Here is an 18,182-nt window from a genome sequence, read left to right as displayed (position 1 = left end):
TGAGAAGTGTTAAAATCTTCCATTATGATATTGGGTTATTTGTTTTTCCATGTAGCCATCAGTTTCTGTTTTATATATTTTGAGGTTATTAGGTGAATACTAATTTAGAATCCTTCAATTTTTCTGGAGAATCAAGTGAGCATATAATTATGTACTGATTCTATCCTTAGTAATGCTTTTTGTTTTAAAGCCTACTTCCAGAGCCACTGTGCTGTACAATTCCAGGGAGGCTGTGAAAAACATATCCCAGAATTAGTCTGAGTGGCCATAATTTTACTGGTTATTAAGATAGCTATACCAAATTTATTTCGGTTAATACCTGCCTGATATATCTCTTCTATCCTTTTTTATCCTAGGTACTGATGTCTCTTATAATCAACTTATGGCTGAATTTCTTTTAAAAATCCCATGTGACAATTTGTCTTTTTTCTGAAACATTTAACCCATTTATAGACATTGTTATAATTATTGACACATTTAGATTTCTATCTTATTTGGATATGGTATTTGTCCTGTGTTTTCTTTTCTTTCCCCCATCTTGTTTTATTTTAAAGTTAATATACTTATCTTCTTCCTCAATGACATGAGGACTTCAGAGTATGTTTATTTTATTCCAATCATCTCCCTCATTATCTATTTTCATGTATTTTGGTTTTATCTTTTTTTGAACCCTGTAAGACTACCCACAGTCACTTCTTGTTTAGATGGTGCACGTGTTTATCACTTTGATTCTACATTCTTTTGTTGAATTTCAGACCTTCTATATTAGATCACTATTGTTCTGCTTGGGCAACAGTTTTTGACTGAAAATGTCTTATTTCACCCTTGTTTCCCCCCTCCCCACCCTTGTTCTTCAAAGACAGTTTCACTCAGTATAGAATTCTAGGTTCATGGTTAATTTCTAATTGTACTTTGAAGGTACCTTTCACTGTCTGCTGTCATATATAGTTGCTGATGAGAAGTTAGCTGTCAATCTAACTGTCTTTTCTTTGGAGGCAATCTGTATTTTCTTCCTGGATGCTTTTAAGATCTGTTCTGGGGTTTCATCATGATATGTCTAGAAATGGATTTATCCTGCTTGGAACAGGATTATTAGAATATTGTAAACACTGATTAATGCTTGAGCCTTTAACTAATGTTATCTTGGAAAGTGCTATGACAAACAATATTCCATGCTAGAACTGAGAAGGTTCTTGGAGAGCCCGAAAGGTAGGGACTCAGGCACTGATGGAAATGTTGATTAGGGTGCTGTATTTATTTGCTTTCAATGAAAGAAAGGCCCAGTCTTAGTAAAATACATACTCTTCAGCCCATTCTAAGGCTGGACCTAGCAGAGCCTTACTTCCCACCCTTGTAGAGACCCTGGATCTTGGTGAAAGAATGGTTAAGCGGCAGGGGCACAAGCCCTCCTAAATATGGTGCCTGGAAGCCCTCTGCAGAAGCCAGTGAAGATCAGCACAGGCTGGGAAGGATCATACATCCCATAGAGAAGCTAAAGCAGGGCAGCCCTGAACCATCTTGCTGTTTTTTCACTATCAAGAACACAAGTCACCTGGTTGCTTTCCTTCGTAGCTAAACAAGCACACACTTCCTAGATCAAATAAGCCAACATACTCTCATTTAGCAAAGTGTTTTATTCAAAAGCTTCTCAGCACCATCTAGTTGTCAGAAAGAATGGATATCCCCTTTTTATGCCCACCCAACTCCCAAACCCAGAGGCAGAAGTTAAACCATTTGGCGAGAGCTCCCTCTAATGATTATAATTCAGATCATGATAAGGTTTTGGTTGTTCTCTCACCTACTTTCTCCAACCCTCTACTTAACCATGACTCAAGTAGAGCTGTGTTCCCCCACAGTTCAGAACAACAGGAAGGAATCATGTCAGTTTTGATCAACCTCCCAATCCTGGGCTATTAGAGGCACATGAAATTACCTTGAAAAATCCGAATTCAGTGACTGCCACCTAGGAGGGACAGTGTTACTGTCAGGCAGCATGCAGCTTTGAGAGCTCGAGTATCAGGGCGCCCTCCCCCCACTCTACTCTAGGAACAAGGAGCACTAAGTCCGCTTTCTCTCCACACACCTCAACTGCTCATCCTCTCCTGCCTCATAAAACAGACACTGAACCAGACTGGTGTGACAGACGGAAGACGAACAATTACATCTGATTAAAATGCTAAGAGATCCTGAGCTGCTGGAGATGAGGAGAGTCGATAGTATGAGCTGATCTTTCCCTTTTTTTTCTTTAGAGAGTATTTTGTTTCAGCATAAAGCACACTTTCCCAAAGAGGTTCCTGGAGGAGAAATCCAAGAGTCTGACTGTGTCCCATGGGAACACACAGTCACCTGTGTAACTCTGGCTTCAGTCCCTGGATCTGTCCTTTGCAGCTACTTCAGGTCCCACGGGAGGAGGAAAAGCTGGAGGCAACGTCACTCGGCCAAAGCACCCATGGGGTCCCAGGCTGGCAGGACAATGGGCTCCTGCTCCAGCACAGCCAGCACCCCTTCAGGGACGTGCTTCCTGTCTACCACCACTTCGTAGACGTATTCAGAGAACCACTCATCCGTCATGCACAGGTAGCCTGGAGGAAAGAACAGAAGCCTCATGAGTCCGGAGGGTGAGGGGCAAAGAGCAGAAGCCTTACTGGCACTATAAGAAAGTCTCTTACAAAACTAACATTTGTACATGTTTTTCAGCTTTCCCATCTATAACCTCACTTAATCTGATTAAGTCTTATTAGCAACCCTGTGAAGCAGACAGGACAGGATGGCTATATTTTTACCAATTAGAAAACTGGGGCTCAGAGTAACTAAGTGATGTACCCAGGTCAGAAGTTCAGGGCTGCGCCTTGGACCTAAGGCTGCTACCAGATCCTGCTATTCCACTGCCCAGGCTGCCTTCCTGACGGTGAGTCAATGACCCTAAAGGTAGGTGGAAATGTTTCTTGCTCATACAGCCATACATACATAGGGGGTTAATCTCTAGGGTGAGAAGGGCAAGCATACCAGTTCGATTCTTACCCTACCCACCTTCTCAGCATCCGTGGCTGCTGTCTCTCCTTCCTCTCTACCATAAATTCCTACAACAATCAGCTAAGCTATTAGGGGAGTCCTGATGGGGCCTGATCATCATTCCCAGGTAGCCACTTATTTCCAGATGATACTGGGTGAGTCGCTGCTTTCTTAGAAGGAAATCTGTGGTGAGGATGAGGCAGAACTGAAGACGAGACAGTTGCTCAACGTATATTCCTCACAAAGGCCCTGGGATTTATGGATCTCTCCAGTGGCAGGACTGTAGGGGGCTCAGCTGTACTAACACCCCAGGCTGAGAGCTTAGCTGAGAAAAAGTGTGGCGTCATCAGGTACCTATCCTAGACACCTGCCTCTTCCCCTCAGGGAGATTGTATCTCAGGCTCCACTAGGACAACACAAATTCCTCTTCAGGATCACACGTCCAACAAACTGAAACAGGGGGGAAAATGCTTCACCTGAGCCACTGCTAATACAAAGAGCAAAATTAAAGCAAGAGATGAAAGAGTGTGTATTTAAAACAAGGATGGGCCAGGGAAAGAGCACAGAGGACAAAATTGTGTACCTACACAGGGGTACTGTGTGCCCCTACACACGCAAGGACTCACAGGAACTAGCAATCTCCCTCTTCATCATCATCATCATCATCTTACCATATCTGGCACCTGCTGTATACTAGACACTTGAGCAATTTTTCTCTGAAAGTGTCTGTGCAAATCTAGGTCTATGCTATATCATTTCCCACTACACAGGACCAAGAGGAAGGGAGAGGAGGTAAGTATTTCTCCTAAGGTGATCTTCTAGTACGTCGGTTCTCAAAATTCCTGGCCCCAGGATCAAGACTGTACACTTAAAACTACTGAGGACCCTAACAAGTTGTTTATGTGGGTTATACTTACTGATATTTACCGTAGTAAAAATTAAAACAGAAAGTTAAAAATACTGGTGCATTTAAAAATAAGAATTAAAAAACGTGAATATTAATAATATATTTTTAGGAAAAATATATTTCAAAACAAAATAAATTTTAGTTAGGAAAGTGGCATTACTTTACAACTCAGAAGATAGCTGAATTCTTGTACCTGCTTCTGTGTGCAATCTGTTGTTTTGGATGAAGTAGATGAAGCAAATCTGGCCTCACACAGATACGTTGTCAGAGAAGGAAGACCTTGTAGATACCCTAAAAGGGTCCCAGGGACCTGGCAGGGGTCCTCAGACCACACTCTGAGAACTGCTGCTCTAAAAGCAAGACTGATTTAAATAATTAAAAGGCATCATGACGGTTAAGTCTAATTTTGTAAGCTAAATGGTGTGACAGAGGACATTATTTAACTTGAAAACACAGCTGCTCTGGGGAGCTCATCTACGCCCAATTCTGCTCCTGCGACAGCAGTCAGACAGCTCGTCCTGATGAGGCACCGCACGTTTACCCTCACCAGAAAATGTCCGGGCAAGTGTGCGAGGGCTCTCATCCCCTCACGATCCAGTGTTCCTTTCTCAACAGGAGATTCAGGGAAGAAGAACACAGACAAACGCTGTAGCCCGTGCCATTCCAAAGTCCCTGGCCCCTACCATCACCTACATTACTGCCACTAAGTTCTAGCAGCCAAAGCTTGGTCGGCCGAAGGGCCAACCAGTACCATTCCTTGCTGCAAGAAATGTAAGTAAGTGCTTCCTGAGAAAGTCAGCGTCTGCCTTGTCTAAGAGTTCTCGTGGGCAGGAGACCAGGCTACTAAACGCTACACCATTTGAGACATTAGGCATCCTTCCCCTCACCCTAATGCACGCTGAATAAATCCTTAGAGGAGCTCGGGGCAGTGAGGCAGGTGAAGGATAGAGGCAGATTCATGTAATAAAGTTCTGTATCCTTATGACAATACTATCATCACACAATCAAATAAGTCTTCAAAGAATGCCCAGAGAAAATGGACAATAAGTACATCTACACCATCTTGTTCCAAAAGCAGGAGATAAGAGTAAGTCCTTACAAATTAAAACTCCTATCAATTGCAATCCACCCTTTCAGTGTCCCTGCCAAGAGGGCCTGCCTTGATTAGTCTCTCTCTTCAGGATATGAGTTCTTTGGGGGCCCACAGAAACCTCATAGTCTAGGTGGCTGCCAAGTAACTGCGCCCTGCGTAGGTAATGAACTTGTGGCCGCTGTAACTGTTGATACTGCGTGTCTTGGAGTTTGAATGAGAAGATTAGGATCAGTGTGTCTAAAACCCAAGTGAGGGCTGTGCAGAGGAGCAGTAAGGCAGGATGAAAGAGGCCATTTTGATTTGAGGAGAGTTGCAGCTTCTAGCCCTTATGTACTCTGGCCATTAGAAACTGGTGTTCCCCGAAGGAAAAAGGAAAAAAGAAAAAAAAAGGAAAACAAAAAATCTGCTCCAAGGATCCCGAGGTTCAGGGAACAAGGCATTCAGGGAAACAGATAAATGGATAAAGTAAGTCAGCTTTAGGAACTAAATTAAATTTTGTTCAAACTTTAATGTCTTGTTTACATGCTATGAGGAAGAAATAAAATAAGTGAACAGTCCCTCAAAGACACTGGCAATGTTTCTGTATTTGTTAAGAGAAAGGGCAGTATCGGCCTGTAAGGGGAAAAAGTGTCTGTGGATACAGCTCTAGGCCGGTTAGGCCAAATTCACTCAGAAACAGAAGAGTTTCGGATGGGTTCGTTTAAGGGAAAGAAGAACTTTACCCTAAGAAAACAGTTTTCTGAAATCCTGCTAAAGATCTAAGTTTTAAACCTCTCAAACTAAATTAAAGTGATAAATATATTATCATTTATGAATTAGATATATTTTTTGCTTTGTTCTATGAAGTATTTCACCTCACTAACAAACTATTTGTGGTTAAAAAAAAATATATATATATATATATATTTTGCTATTTTAAAAAAAGGTATGACAAAATCAAGTTATCAGCTCTGCTGTGATGGATCTGTCTGGCAGCACAGACCTAAGGAAGCCAGACGACTGAAGCCTCATTAAGTCACTGCCAATCTTTCACCTGATGCTGATAACTCAAGGCTGAAGAAAGGCTCCCAGAAAGGAAAGCAAAGGCTTTACTGACACTTGTCTCGTATTTCAAACTTCCTAATAAATAGTGAGAAACCACTTCACCCAACATTAATCAGTCATTTAAGATGAAGTTGCAAAGACTACATAGTAACATGTATATAAAAAACATGGATATAAAAACAAGTATATAAAAATGGCATATCCTATATAACTATGTTAAAAATCCAGATACACAGGGGGAGAAAACATGAAAAAAAAAAAAGCAAAATGATAATTTTATATCACTGGGTAGGTGATTTTCCCCCTCAAAATTCTGAAATGTTATATTGCTTTTTGATTCCTTAAAGATTACCCAAATAATTAATGCCCATTATAAAAAATTCTGGAAACACAGGAGGAGGAGGAAGGTGAGAAAAAAGAAGGAAGAGGGGCAGAAGGAAGAGGTGGATGGTAAGAAGATGAATATAAATTTTAAAACTGCCTACAATCCCACCACCTTGGGATAAGCCCTATTCAGATTTATCATCCTCTGATAAAAGTTTCTACATATACTCTGTACATTTAATAAAAATGAGACATCATCGTGCTCTATTACTAGAGTACCACACATGCTGTTTTCCAATATTGCTCTTTTCACATGGATAAAAAAAGACACCTATCTACATCTTAATTTTTAAGCTGAATTTGTATGAATAAAACCAAAATGTATTTAATCAATCCCCTACTGTTGGAATCTGGATTGTTTTTTTAGGCTTAGAAACAACACTGCTATAAACATTTTTGTAATTAAACCTTTGTGTACATCCTTAATTATCTATCTAATTTCCTTATATCCTCATCAATACTTGGTATATATAATTACAACTTTCTTTTTGGGTCCAATGTGAACTTTTGTCTGTGTGTGCTTGCTATTCACAGTTTTCTTTTATAAAGAGTCTGTTTCGGACCTCTGCCTAATTTTAACTGGTGTGTTTGTCATTTTCACAGTGATCAGTAATAGTGCTCTCTATATTAATATATTATAATGATTGCAAACTTTTTTTTTCCTATTATGCAATTTGCCTTCTAATTTAGTTGATGATGTGTTCTCTAGTATACTAAAATTTTTTTTATTTTATGAAGTCAAATTTATCAATCTTTTCCTTTATGACTTCTATCTTTTTTGTTATGCTTACAAACATTTTTCTGCTACTATATTAAAAAAATAAATAAATAAGAGAGAAAAGTAGGGTTAGTGGTAAGAAAACATAAGCAACACAATCTCAGTGAAAAATCCACCACTCAGTAAGGCCTCGGCACAGTCTAGTCCCCAGCTATGAACATACACAATTTTAACAGGTAATTAAGTAGTGACAATCTGTCAACCACTTCTGTTGGTTACCCACTGTGTAAAGCATGCCTTACATTTGTACAGAGTATGCTGCAAATGTACAAAAAGACACAATCCCTATGGAACGGAATTTGGCAACGTAGAAAAAATTCAAATGCATTTACCCTCTTCACTAAGCAATGCCATTTCTGGAACTTCATCCTACAGACAAAACAATACTTACATGCAGACAATACATGTTTATTCAGGCACAATAATAGTTAATATTTATTCAGCTCTTACTATTGTCAGGCACTGTTCTAATCATTGTATGATATTAACTCACTGCAATATAGTTTGTAATAGCAAAAGCCTGGAAATGACCCAAGTTCCATTAGTAAGGGAACTGGCTAAATAAATTATGGTACATCCAGACAATGGAAGATAATGAAGCTGTACTGATGTGAAAACGTACTGACAGGCCTCAAAGACATGCTGTTAAGTGAAGTGAGAGCAAGATGCAGAGTGGGGCATAAGCTATGCTACCTTTGCTGCACTAAAATACACTGGAAGGATACAACAGAAATGAACAGAAATGGGAAACTGAAAGAAGGGGAGGTGAAAGGAGTAGAGAGTGACAGAGATGGAAACAAGATTCCCCTTTATATACTTTTTTGTACTTTGATTTTGGAACAATGTAATTTTATTATTTATTAAAAGAATTATACCTTAGAAAGCAAAATAAAACAAAACACACACAGGGATCTGTAGGGAGCTTAGACTTCAAAATGCAATTTTACATCCACTATCCTTATTTTGATTTTAATCCTCACAGCAACACTACGAGGCAGGCGGGGTTGGTATGAGCTGTTTAAAGTCACATAGCCAGTAAGTAAGTAAAGCCCAAACTCAAATCCAGGTCTTAACTTCAAATTCGGTCTTTTCCATGGGGCTCAGCTTCCGCACTCAGGGGGGCAAAGAGAGTGGCAGGCAGTTATGACCTTGGCCAACAGGTAACTGCTTTATCTAGCTCCTCATCTAGGCACTGTCTAGAACCGGGTCCCATCCGCTCACGCACCCCACATCCAGAGCCATGAGCCCAGGTTTTGCGGGGTCCATTTATGAGGTATTTTGTGTCTTTAAATCAAAGAGATGTCATGTGTTCTAAGTGCATTTATTTAGAAGGCTGGAGAACAGGATGGGCTGGACGTTTTTCAAAAAGAAACAAACCCACTACTTATGAGACAGATATCTGGACACTGATCTGAGGAGAAGCTTCTTTTTCCTCCAGAGTAAAACACAAACGTCTGGTCTGTGGTTCAGGTTCCTGAACCTTTTGCTGATAAGAGAAGGGATACTCTTACAGCTGGATATTACCTGTAGCCTCTTTCAGAAACAAAGGCTACAGAAGATTGTGTTTCCCTGGTAAGAAGGCAGAGTGGAAAATGTGGTTGGGAAAGAGGGTTGTTTTGGTTTGTGGGTTGCATTTTTTTCAACCATCAAACCACAACAAAGTTCAGTCTGCAGAAGTGCACACTTCCTGAGGAAGTGCCCTCTGCTACGGAGTCCAGAAGAAGCCTGTCCACCTCTGGGCTGAGGCGAGAAGGCAGCACACCAACCAGTCTGATTTTTTTGTTTCCCTGGACGGTGAGCATGATCCAGGCAAGTCCGAGATCGCACAAAATCCTGCCAGGATCTCTGATGTTGGACAGGAGGAGGAAACACAACTTTAGGTGTCATCCAAGGGTCTGTTTCCTCACCGAAACTCAATGACTTCTCTCTAACCCCACACATCATTACTCCTATTTGTTTCAGGCAAAGCCTGCTTTCTGATCATTCCTCAAAAGCTCCACTGATGGCAGGCCACATTATTTCTTGGCCCCAGGCCTCGGACTGGCCTGAAGCATGCTTCACAGGTCAAGAGCTACGCTTCTCAGCTCCCCTTTCCTTGGCCTTCCACTTTGCTTCCCAAAAGAGCCACAACCCTAACATCTTTCCCAAAACTCTGCTCACCTTTGAAGAATCACTAAGGAGCCTTCCCTGTTCCAATCACTCACCATCTCTCTTGTAGTTTACCCCCTTTATTATTTTGCACTTATAATTATAAAAGCAATTTATTTTGTTTTTTTCTTAAAAGGTCTTTTTAAAAAATATTTATTTATTTATTTATTTATTTTTGGTAAAGCAATTTGTTTTTACAATAAATTGCTCTTATAATAAATTGCAAACACCATACAGAACAAGATTTACAGCCTCAATGGTCCCAGCTCAATTCCTGGCCTCCCCACTCCCTGTACCTAGCATTTGAAAGAATCAAGTACAAAATGTTCCTGATGTGGTATTAATAGCACAGTTGGGCTTCTACCCTCACCCCTCCTAAAGTTTCCAAAACCTGCCTTAAAGTCCAATCCCGAAGCCTCTCCCACTGACTCATTTTCTGGCTGCCCTGCTGCAGCACTATTTACCACCAAGTTCTCCCTGACATCATCTAGTTCCATGACTTCTCCCTAACCCCTCACCCATTTCAATAACCTCAGCTTCAATGTCTTTCTATTGTCTCCCCACTGAGGGGGCTCTGCCCGGTTCCTCCTCTTCTGCTGTCATCTGCCTTCCTGAAGAAATCATCCCTTCTCCTGCTTTTCTTGGTCTACTTATCCTATATCTTACAGTCTGAGGAGCACACCATGAATGCCACTTTTGTCCCATCACAGCCCTCTTCAAATCCCCTTCCATGTCTCAGGTGAATAAGTATAAATTCCTCTGAGGGTCAGAGACATTCGTTCCACCATGGTCTGTGCACGGTTCCCTGCATCCCATCAATAAATGTGAGGTGATGCTATTGCTAATGGGTTTTCCTGGGCACTAGGTTTATTCGCCTCCACTGCTTTCCTTCATGCAACTAAGCCCACATGACGAGTCATCCATCCAGTAAACTGGTATGTAGTCCAGTGGTCACACGAGGGTCTTGAATTCTTAGAGACCTGACGCTAGAACCATGGGCAAGTTAAGACAGCCCTCTCCCAGAGGGAAGGATTAAGGAGCCTTATGTTCTCGCTCTCCTGCTCTCACCTGTCTACAGATAACATTAACAACAGTAACAACAATAGCTAATATTTTCATGCACTTCTTATATGCCTGGCACAGTTCTCACAACAACCCTATGAGGTAGGTACAATTATTAACCCCATTTTACAGGTCAGAAAACTAAGGCTTATAAAGGTTAAATACCATGACCAAGGCTACACAGCCAATAGGAGGGACTGCCAGGATGTGTTCCCAGGCATCTGGTGCCAGGTTCTGTGCTTAACCTCTATCCTCCTCAAAGCAACGCAAACACACCTGGGACACAATCTGGTGAAAATGACAGATCCTCTCTAGAGGAGAAAGCAAATACACACACACAAATCTATATTAAATGTGAAGAGATTTCTCCCTGAAACCAATGCCTGCTTGCAGGTTAGGAGGAGCCTCTGTTCCATAGTTTGTCCCCCTCTCACAAATGGTAGCCCTCTGCTAGTCACACACTTGAATAAGGAAGCAACGGTCAATCTTCCTCTGTTCCACTCACATGAACTATTTTTTAGCTTGAGTCATGCAGGCTCGTTGGTTAATGAAGATGGAGGATGAGGAGTCCCTCTGAAAGAACTCAGATACCCGAATTTGATAGTAGCAGTGCTTTTCCCAAGCCTGGAGAGACATGAAAACCCTGAGGTGACAAAACAAATTTTTATCTTGCTCTTTTACAGGAAATCAGAAGCATCCACTTTTAGCTCATATAATTTTCTCTTATTTCTGCAAGTTCAGCTTAATATTGTCTATAATTTATATTATCTGTGCTAGAAATCCACTAAATCTCAAACTGATCTGCAAATAACTGGTTATCTTTCATAGGTAATATACATTTTCAGGGAAGCTGCCTGTGTCACATTAAGAAATCTGAATTCCAATTCTCTCTCTGACACTGTGCAACCTGAACAAGTCAAAACCTCTCAGCATGTTTTCATTTTTTCACATCAAACATGGGTGTTCATATCCTGAGTTACTCTACATGATGCCGTGGGGGAAAAAAATACAAATACATTAGCAAATGTTGAATTCCTATGAAGCAAGATGTTATTAACTCTATGTCCTGAGTACCTCTGACAGAAATATGGAATATTCATTGAACTTTTTAGAGTTATATAACAGTATACAGTTTGATGGCTATATATAAACTATAGGACCTCATAAGGAAGTAGTCATTATCCGTTGTTACTGATAGAGAAATGTGAAACCATAAGGAGACAAATTACTGCCCAGGATCTATAATCAAGAAAGTAGTAACTGTCTCTCTTGGTTCCACCATATAACATTATATGAAGGATATGATGAATTTTGTGCCTAGCTTTGGACATACTGTTTCCAAAATCACATGGTGAGGCAATTTAAAGGCCATACTTTTGGTTTTTAGAAAGCAGCAGAAGTCCAGATGTAATGTGAATCAGCCACATAAATTTCTTTCCAGATTAATCTCTAACATGCCAAAGCCTCTTTAACTGAAATCATCAAGAGACTCCCTTTTATGAGGAAGTCTGGAAATTTTACTAAAATGAAATCAGGAACAGAAAGGCTTATTTGTAAGGAAAGATGAAGAATGTGAGTTAAAAACAACTTCAAAGTTGAAGTTGAAAGGCACAAAAGCAATTTGAAAAATGAAAACTAATCTTGGTTCAAAATGAAAATGTAGAGAAACAAATTTTTGAAAGATAAAGATTTTCCTTCAGTGACCATTGCAGAGTTAGAAAATAATATTCCTCCTAACCTTACTAAAAAGTTGTATTATTTAGCATATTAAGAAACTAGACTACAAGCATTAAGAACTATGTTATGATAATTCTACCTTCAGAGCTCTGATGTATCAGACTTTAGAACTGGAATATCATCTCATGACTAAGTGAACCAATCATAAAAAGAAGTTCCATAATAAGACTGGTTCATTAGGGAGACCATCCAAGAATTTAATTTATTGAGTATCAACACTTTTGTTATATGCATGGCAGAATGTTGATAACTATTGAAGCTGGGTGATGGGCACATGGGGACTTCTTAATACTATTCTGTTTATATATGCTTGAAATTGTCCATGATAAAAAGTTAAAAAAAAAAACAGAAACAAAAACAAAGAACGATGTTATAAAGCAGCATGGACAAAATAATCCTGGGAAATTTTTGGTGGTTACATACAGTTTTTCACTTGCCCAACTCACAATGTGCTAACTCTGGACACAAACCACTCACGAGGTGCTCCACCCTCCCCTCCTTATTCAGATTCCCAGACATAAGCAGTGCTCTAAGAGCCCTTTCTCCTGACAGCAGACATTTACTCGTCTCCAGATACTTTATACAAGTTTTATGTCTCCGTAGCCACTAGTTTCTGGTCACCAAGATCATAAATTGATCTGGTATGCCCATGAGTAGACTAGATGTTACTAGAACAGAGAAGCTTGGAGGAAGCACAGTTTAGTGGTTAAGAAAACAGGCTCTAATGTCAGACTGAATTATAATTCTGGCTCTACCACTTTTTAGTGAGATGACCTGTAGGTCACTTTGGCTTAAAGATTATGCTCTTCTCAGATGAATTTCTGACCAAGAGTAAGAAGCACCAAAGGTTATCACCCCTATTTTAAATTCTTAAACATCTTACAAACTACTTGATTCTAACAAGCCTATCAGCTTTTCAAAATGAAAGACAATGTAACAAGTCCCAAGGTCTGTTCCCTCATTCAACTATGAAATCCATTTCTAATATGATCCATAAACACACAGTCAAGTACTTCAAGAAGCAGGGGAGAAAAGAAAGCCACGTTGGTTGTACACCATCTTAGATATGTATCCAATTTCCAGCCCATCTGACTAAGAATACTAGAATTCTAGAATACTAGAATACTTCACCAATATGAAGTAACCCAATGGCTTCAATAAGATAAGAATTAATTTCTCCCTTTATGTGTCTAGTGGTCAGAGGTAATATTTGTCCCCTTTGGGAAACAGTCAGGTTATCTGATTTAATTAGTAGTCTCATGACCAATGGGAAAGACCAAAGCCAGAACTGGGCAGAGGGAAAAGGCAGCCTGCCCAGGTATCTCTGCTCTGTTCACCTCCAGCTTGTAGTATTATCAACATTGCTTTTTGAGAAACCATCAATCTTAACAAGCAGAAACCCCATAGAGAACAGTAACAAACTGTTAACAATGTTATCTACAGAAACAAAATCCTAGCAATGCTGTTTAAGGTTGTCCTGTCTCCTGAAAGAGCACAAAAGAGGTTCTGTCTCACACATGGCAGCCAATGCCCACCAGGATGACAGACGGGAGGGTCCTGCTGGGGTAAACACACATCGCCAGCATAATAGCACACTACGTATTCTCCTAAGGTCAGGCCAAGTGTGCCAATTAAATTAGATCATGTTTTCTTTCCTTCCTTCCTGTTAAGTCAGAAAGAACATTACCAAGAAACACATGAGAATAATTTATTTTGGCTTTGAATGAACTATTCGCTACCCCCACTCAGTTCAATTTATCTTTTGGCTCTCTACTGAAATGCTTTACTCTGTGTAATCTCAGGCATTTCAGTTATTCGAGAACAACAAAAAAGTTAGTTTAGTCTTAACTAGACAGCTGCAGGTTTCGCTAGGAAGGATTATAGGCAGACCACAGGGATCAAGACCCCAGCTCTTGGGACGAAGTGAGAGAGTGGCATGGACATCTATACACTACCAAATGCAAAACAGCTAGCTAGTGGGAAGCAGCCACACAGCACAGGGAGATCAGCTCAGGGCTTTGTGACCACCTAGAGGGGTGGGATAGGGAGGGTGGGAGGGAGACACAAGAGGGAGGAGATATGGGGATATATGTATATGTACAGCTGATTCACTTTGTTATAAAGCAGAAACTAACACACCATTGTAAAGCAATTATACTCCAATAAAGATGTTAAAAAAAAAAAAAACCAAGAAGGGAGTATCACTGTCATTAAAGTAAATTTTAAGAAGTAAAATGGTGATATAATGCAAATGTAAAATAAACACGTGTTAAAGATTTTATTCAACTCACTACAAGAGTGAACCAGTAAGATAACACAATCAGTTCAAAGAGCCAAAGGACATTTGAAAATGTGTGTGTGTGATATAATTATGTGTGCTTTATAATATAAATTATAAAATTCATATAATTATGTAAATAATTAAATGTTAGACTTCTGGGTTGGAAGCAAAACTGGTTAATGTGCTATAGTACAATAAGCTATAACCTTTGAACTTAAAAAAAAAAAAGACCCCAGCTCTCTCAACATAATAATAGAATGAGTAAGTCAGCAGAAGCAAAACTTTTATTGAGTTAGGAGTAAAGAGGTACAGTTGAATGGAAAAAAATAAATTAGCAAAGTGGCCTAGAATCCTCTTTAAGAGTAGGGATTTAGGTTCAAAGTAATAAAGACAATAACTCACACTACACAGAACACAGAGCTTTTGCCTGACTTTACAAGTGTTTATCCTCTCTTAAATGGGTATCACTACTATCTACAAACTCAGTGACTGTTATAGATAGAAAAATATCTCAGAAACAAGCCAACGTGTCCAGGCTGGTCTAAACAAACCATAAATTTAGTCCTTTTCCTAGACACTAATCTTTACAATAACAAACCATTTACAGGGACCAAATAAGACCAAAAATGAAACAGAAGCTACAGAGTTTCATCTGAAACAATAGCTTATGTTTTAAAATGTTACAAATACCAAATCCTTCCAATTCAAGACAAGCTTTTCCTTTGCATCCACTTCTTAACCACCATCAACTTAAGGGATATAACTGAATTCTGAGTTGTTTGTTTTTAATCTTTTTGCTAGTTTCCTTATACCCACCTCTACCTGATCCCAATGTTTTTGTGTCTTAAAATGAATTTATCTTATAAGAAATCACCAATTAAAAAATATGTTGCACTTTAATTCATAATAGTTAATTTAGCAAGTGCCCCATAATCACAGAACAATAACAGAAATCACAGATGGGGGACATGCAACTACCTGATGATGAACAGATACGTACCAACAGCACTGATACTCGTTTACATATAATCACTGAGCTGCTGAGTTTCACAGCAGATCCCAGGGATAGTTAGCCAAAATCCACCAATGATCATTTCATGGGGAGATGAAAAGACTTGGAATGACAGATTAAATGGCCTCTAGGTGTTGGCCATCACCTACTAGCCTGTGCCACTCAATTGCAGCATACTCAAGTCTTGTCAAGGCTCTTCTAAGACAGTAGTTTTCAAATATAAACGACTGAAGCCCCATCTGCTCACTTCCAAACCTCCACCTTTTACCCTTGGAAATCTTAGAGCTCTAAAGAACTTAGCTGTAAAATCACTTAAACAAAGAGGGAAGCAACAGGTAAAGAGTTGCTGAGATCGCTATTTTCTTTTTCTTTTTTTTTCTTTCATTTTGTTTTACTTTTTTTAAAGAAAATTTCTGGCTGATTGCTGCTTGGGTGAGATAGCTGAAGTTTGATTCCAAGTGTCTGGGTAATCTCACTGGATTCCCTACCTATTTCCTTCCAGTCTTCTAACTAGTCTAGAGAGCTGTGGTTAATGCGTCCTTCCTAGCCAGAATCTACTGGCTAAAAGTAAGAAATATGGACTCTGGGAAACAGCTGCTACAAGATGTGACCAGCACATAACACACACGCAAATACATGCTGACATGCATAATATTCTCTGGTAGTTGCCACTTTTTGGTCTGAAACTCTAAAAATTAAAGCATAACAACACCTTAAAAGGCTTTTATCTACTAAATCTACTATGAAAAACAGTCTTAAGAAATATGGTCTCTAAGATTTGCAAGACTACACCCTAAACAGTTAATCAATGGTGATCGCTGGGTAGCAGGATTATTAGAGATTTTTTTCCCCTCTTTTGGCTTATCTGTAGTTTTTATTTTTCTACAATTCATATATTACCTGTGGTTTTTCTTTAAGCCTAATTACTATAATTTACTTATGACTTCTGCCTGCGTTTTGATTGTCAGAATAAAACCGTCTAAATGGTAACCATGGCATTCTTTTCCTCTTTAGACTTCACAACTTCTCATGAGTCTCCAATACATGCCTAAAGTTTCTTGCCAATCCCATTCTCCCACTAGAAAGCTTCTGATTCTCTAGAGAGTTAGTGCAGTAAACGAAAATGCACCAAACTCCATACAGCAAGTGTCCTGGCAAAGGGCAAACTTCTTACTGGCCAAGTGATTCTGGTACAAAGAGGTCTACTAGGGTCAGCACGGTTTGGAACAAATGCCAGCACATACTGATCTCAGAGCCAACCAGGGAGTTCAGGCCTACCATGCTGGTCGTAGGGATCCTGGGGGCAAACTAGATCCTCAGATTTTTCTCCAGAATAGTCTAGCTAATAATCTAGCTAATGGGACCAATTACTGAAAAATAAAAATGATCCACACTAGGGCAGCTTTTTCTTCCCATTAGGAGGCAGAGAGTAGAGCAGACCTAGTCACTCTGAGTTAGTATTACCAGATTAAGCTTACCTTTGTGGCCGTGGTCTTCACCCCACGAATTTTCCACTCTCCATTTCACGAAAGCACCCTCCTGATCATCCTGCAAAAGAGTGGATGACAGTGTGTAGTCTGAAACTAGATCCGTCCTGATGAGGTGTCATGTAATTTTAGCTCTTATTCAGCCACTCAGAAGAAAGAGCCTTCGCTATACAGCAATGATATACATGACCAGGGCCGTATATCTTCCACTATAACCAAAGGGATACTCTAATAGAAGTGGAGTTTGAATCTCTTGGGGTGAAAATGCAATAAACCCAGCAAAGCGATAAATACTATTTTCTCCTTTACATTCTATTGCATACAGAAAATAAGCACATTAAAATGCCTCTTGGCTAAGAAAAACAAAATATTAAATTACTGAAAGCAGTGAACACCATCTGAAGCCAGAGACTCTTGCTTTTAATTAGTCAGCATTCATTGCAAAGGTACCCCACTGTATTTATTTTAGAAATGATTCTAAGACCTAGTCAAGAGTTTAAAAAAGAAAACAAACACATTCTCATCAATACAGCCTACTTTTCTTTCTTAGGGGAACCGAGTAATGACACTCTCCAATGTGTTCTTTTATTGATTCAGTTACACAAATACTGAATTTAATACAATAGAGATTGAATGGCAAACCAAACACTATTTTCATAAAACAAAACCCAGACAGTTCTGTTCTCCTTCTATCTTCATTAATAAAATAAGCTCAATTTTCATCTTCTTAAAGGGACAATGATACTCATCCTGATAACCTTCATTTATAGTCTTTATTACAGTGACGCAGAGAGGGGTACGAAGGCTGCACTTGGGAAAAGACTGTTCTCTCTCACGTTTACCCAGGGCATTAGCTGATGTCAAAACAACTTAAATCTTTGTAGCATGAGAAGAGAGCTGGCTCCTGAATTATCTCCTAATGATTTCATCTGTCAACTCCCACCTGCATAAAACTGCATGAGTCTCATCTACATGGGATTTGATTTTACTCCTGACAGTTTTCTTGAATCTCAGTAATTTTCAGTCTCAGAAATAGCCAACAATCAAACCCACAAGTTTCAAACACCCTTATCTGTACTACCTACCCCTTAATCTTAGCCCCAGGTACCTTTAAAACCACATCAATAAACTATACATTCTGGGGCTAGCTTATTAAATGTTTTGGTTTTCTACTCCCTGCATTATAGTCCATCTTTACTTTCCTTTTAAATATAACTGTTAGAATCTGTATCACCTA

The 18,182-nt window shown here is 39.5% G+C and overlaps 1 protein-coding gene across 4 annotated transcripts in view; it reads right to left on the bottom strand.

Moving 5' to 3' along the window:
* Positions 1-1,635: 1,635 nt before the first annotated feature.
* BLMH (bleomycin hydrolase) overlaps positions 1,636-18,182 on the bottom strand; it is a 41,438-nt gene continuing 24,891 nt past the window's right edge. For all 4 annotated transcript variants that reach the window (XM_061175083.1, XM_061175084.1, XM_061175082.1 and 1 more), the window contains exons 11-12: positions 16,937-17,006; positions 1,636-2,582 (exon numbers count right to left, since the gene is read on the bottom strand). In XM_061175083.1, the coding sequence (XP_061031066.1) occupies positions 2,431-2,582; positions 16,937-17,006 (222 nt within the window). In that variant the 3' untranslated portion in view covers positions 1,636-2,430. The remainder of the gene's footprint in view (positions 2,583-16,936; positions 17,007-18,182) is intronic.

Source organism: Eubalaena glacialis, chromosome 19 (genome assembly GCF_028564815.1).
Source record: "Eubalaena glacialis isolate mEubGla1 chromosome 19, mEubGla1.1.hap2.+ XY, whole genome shotgun sequence".
NCBI classification, from domain to species: Eukaryota; Metazoa; Chordata; class Mammalia; order Artiodactyla; family Balaenidae; genus Eubalaena; species Eubalaena glacialis.
Note: the sequence above shows the minus strand (reverse complement) of the source record. Positions and strands in the feature narration are given on the sequence as shown.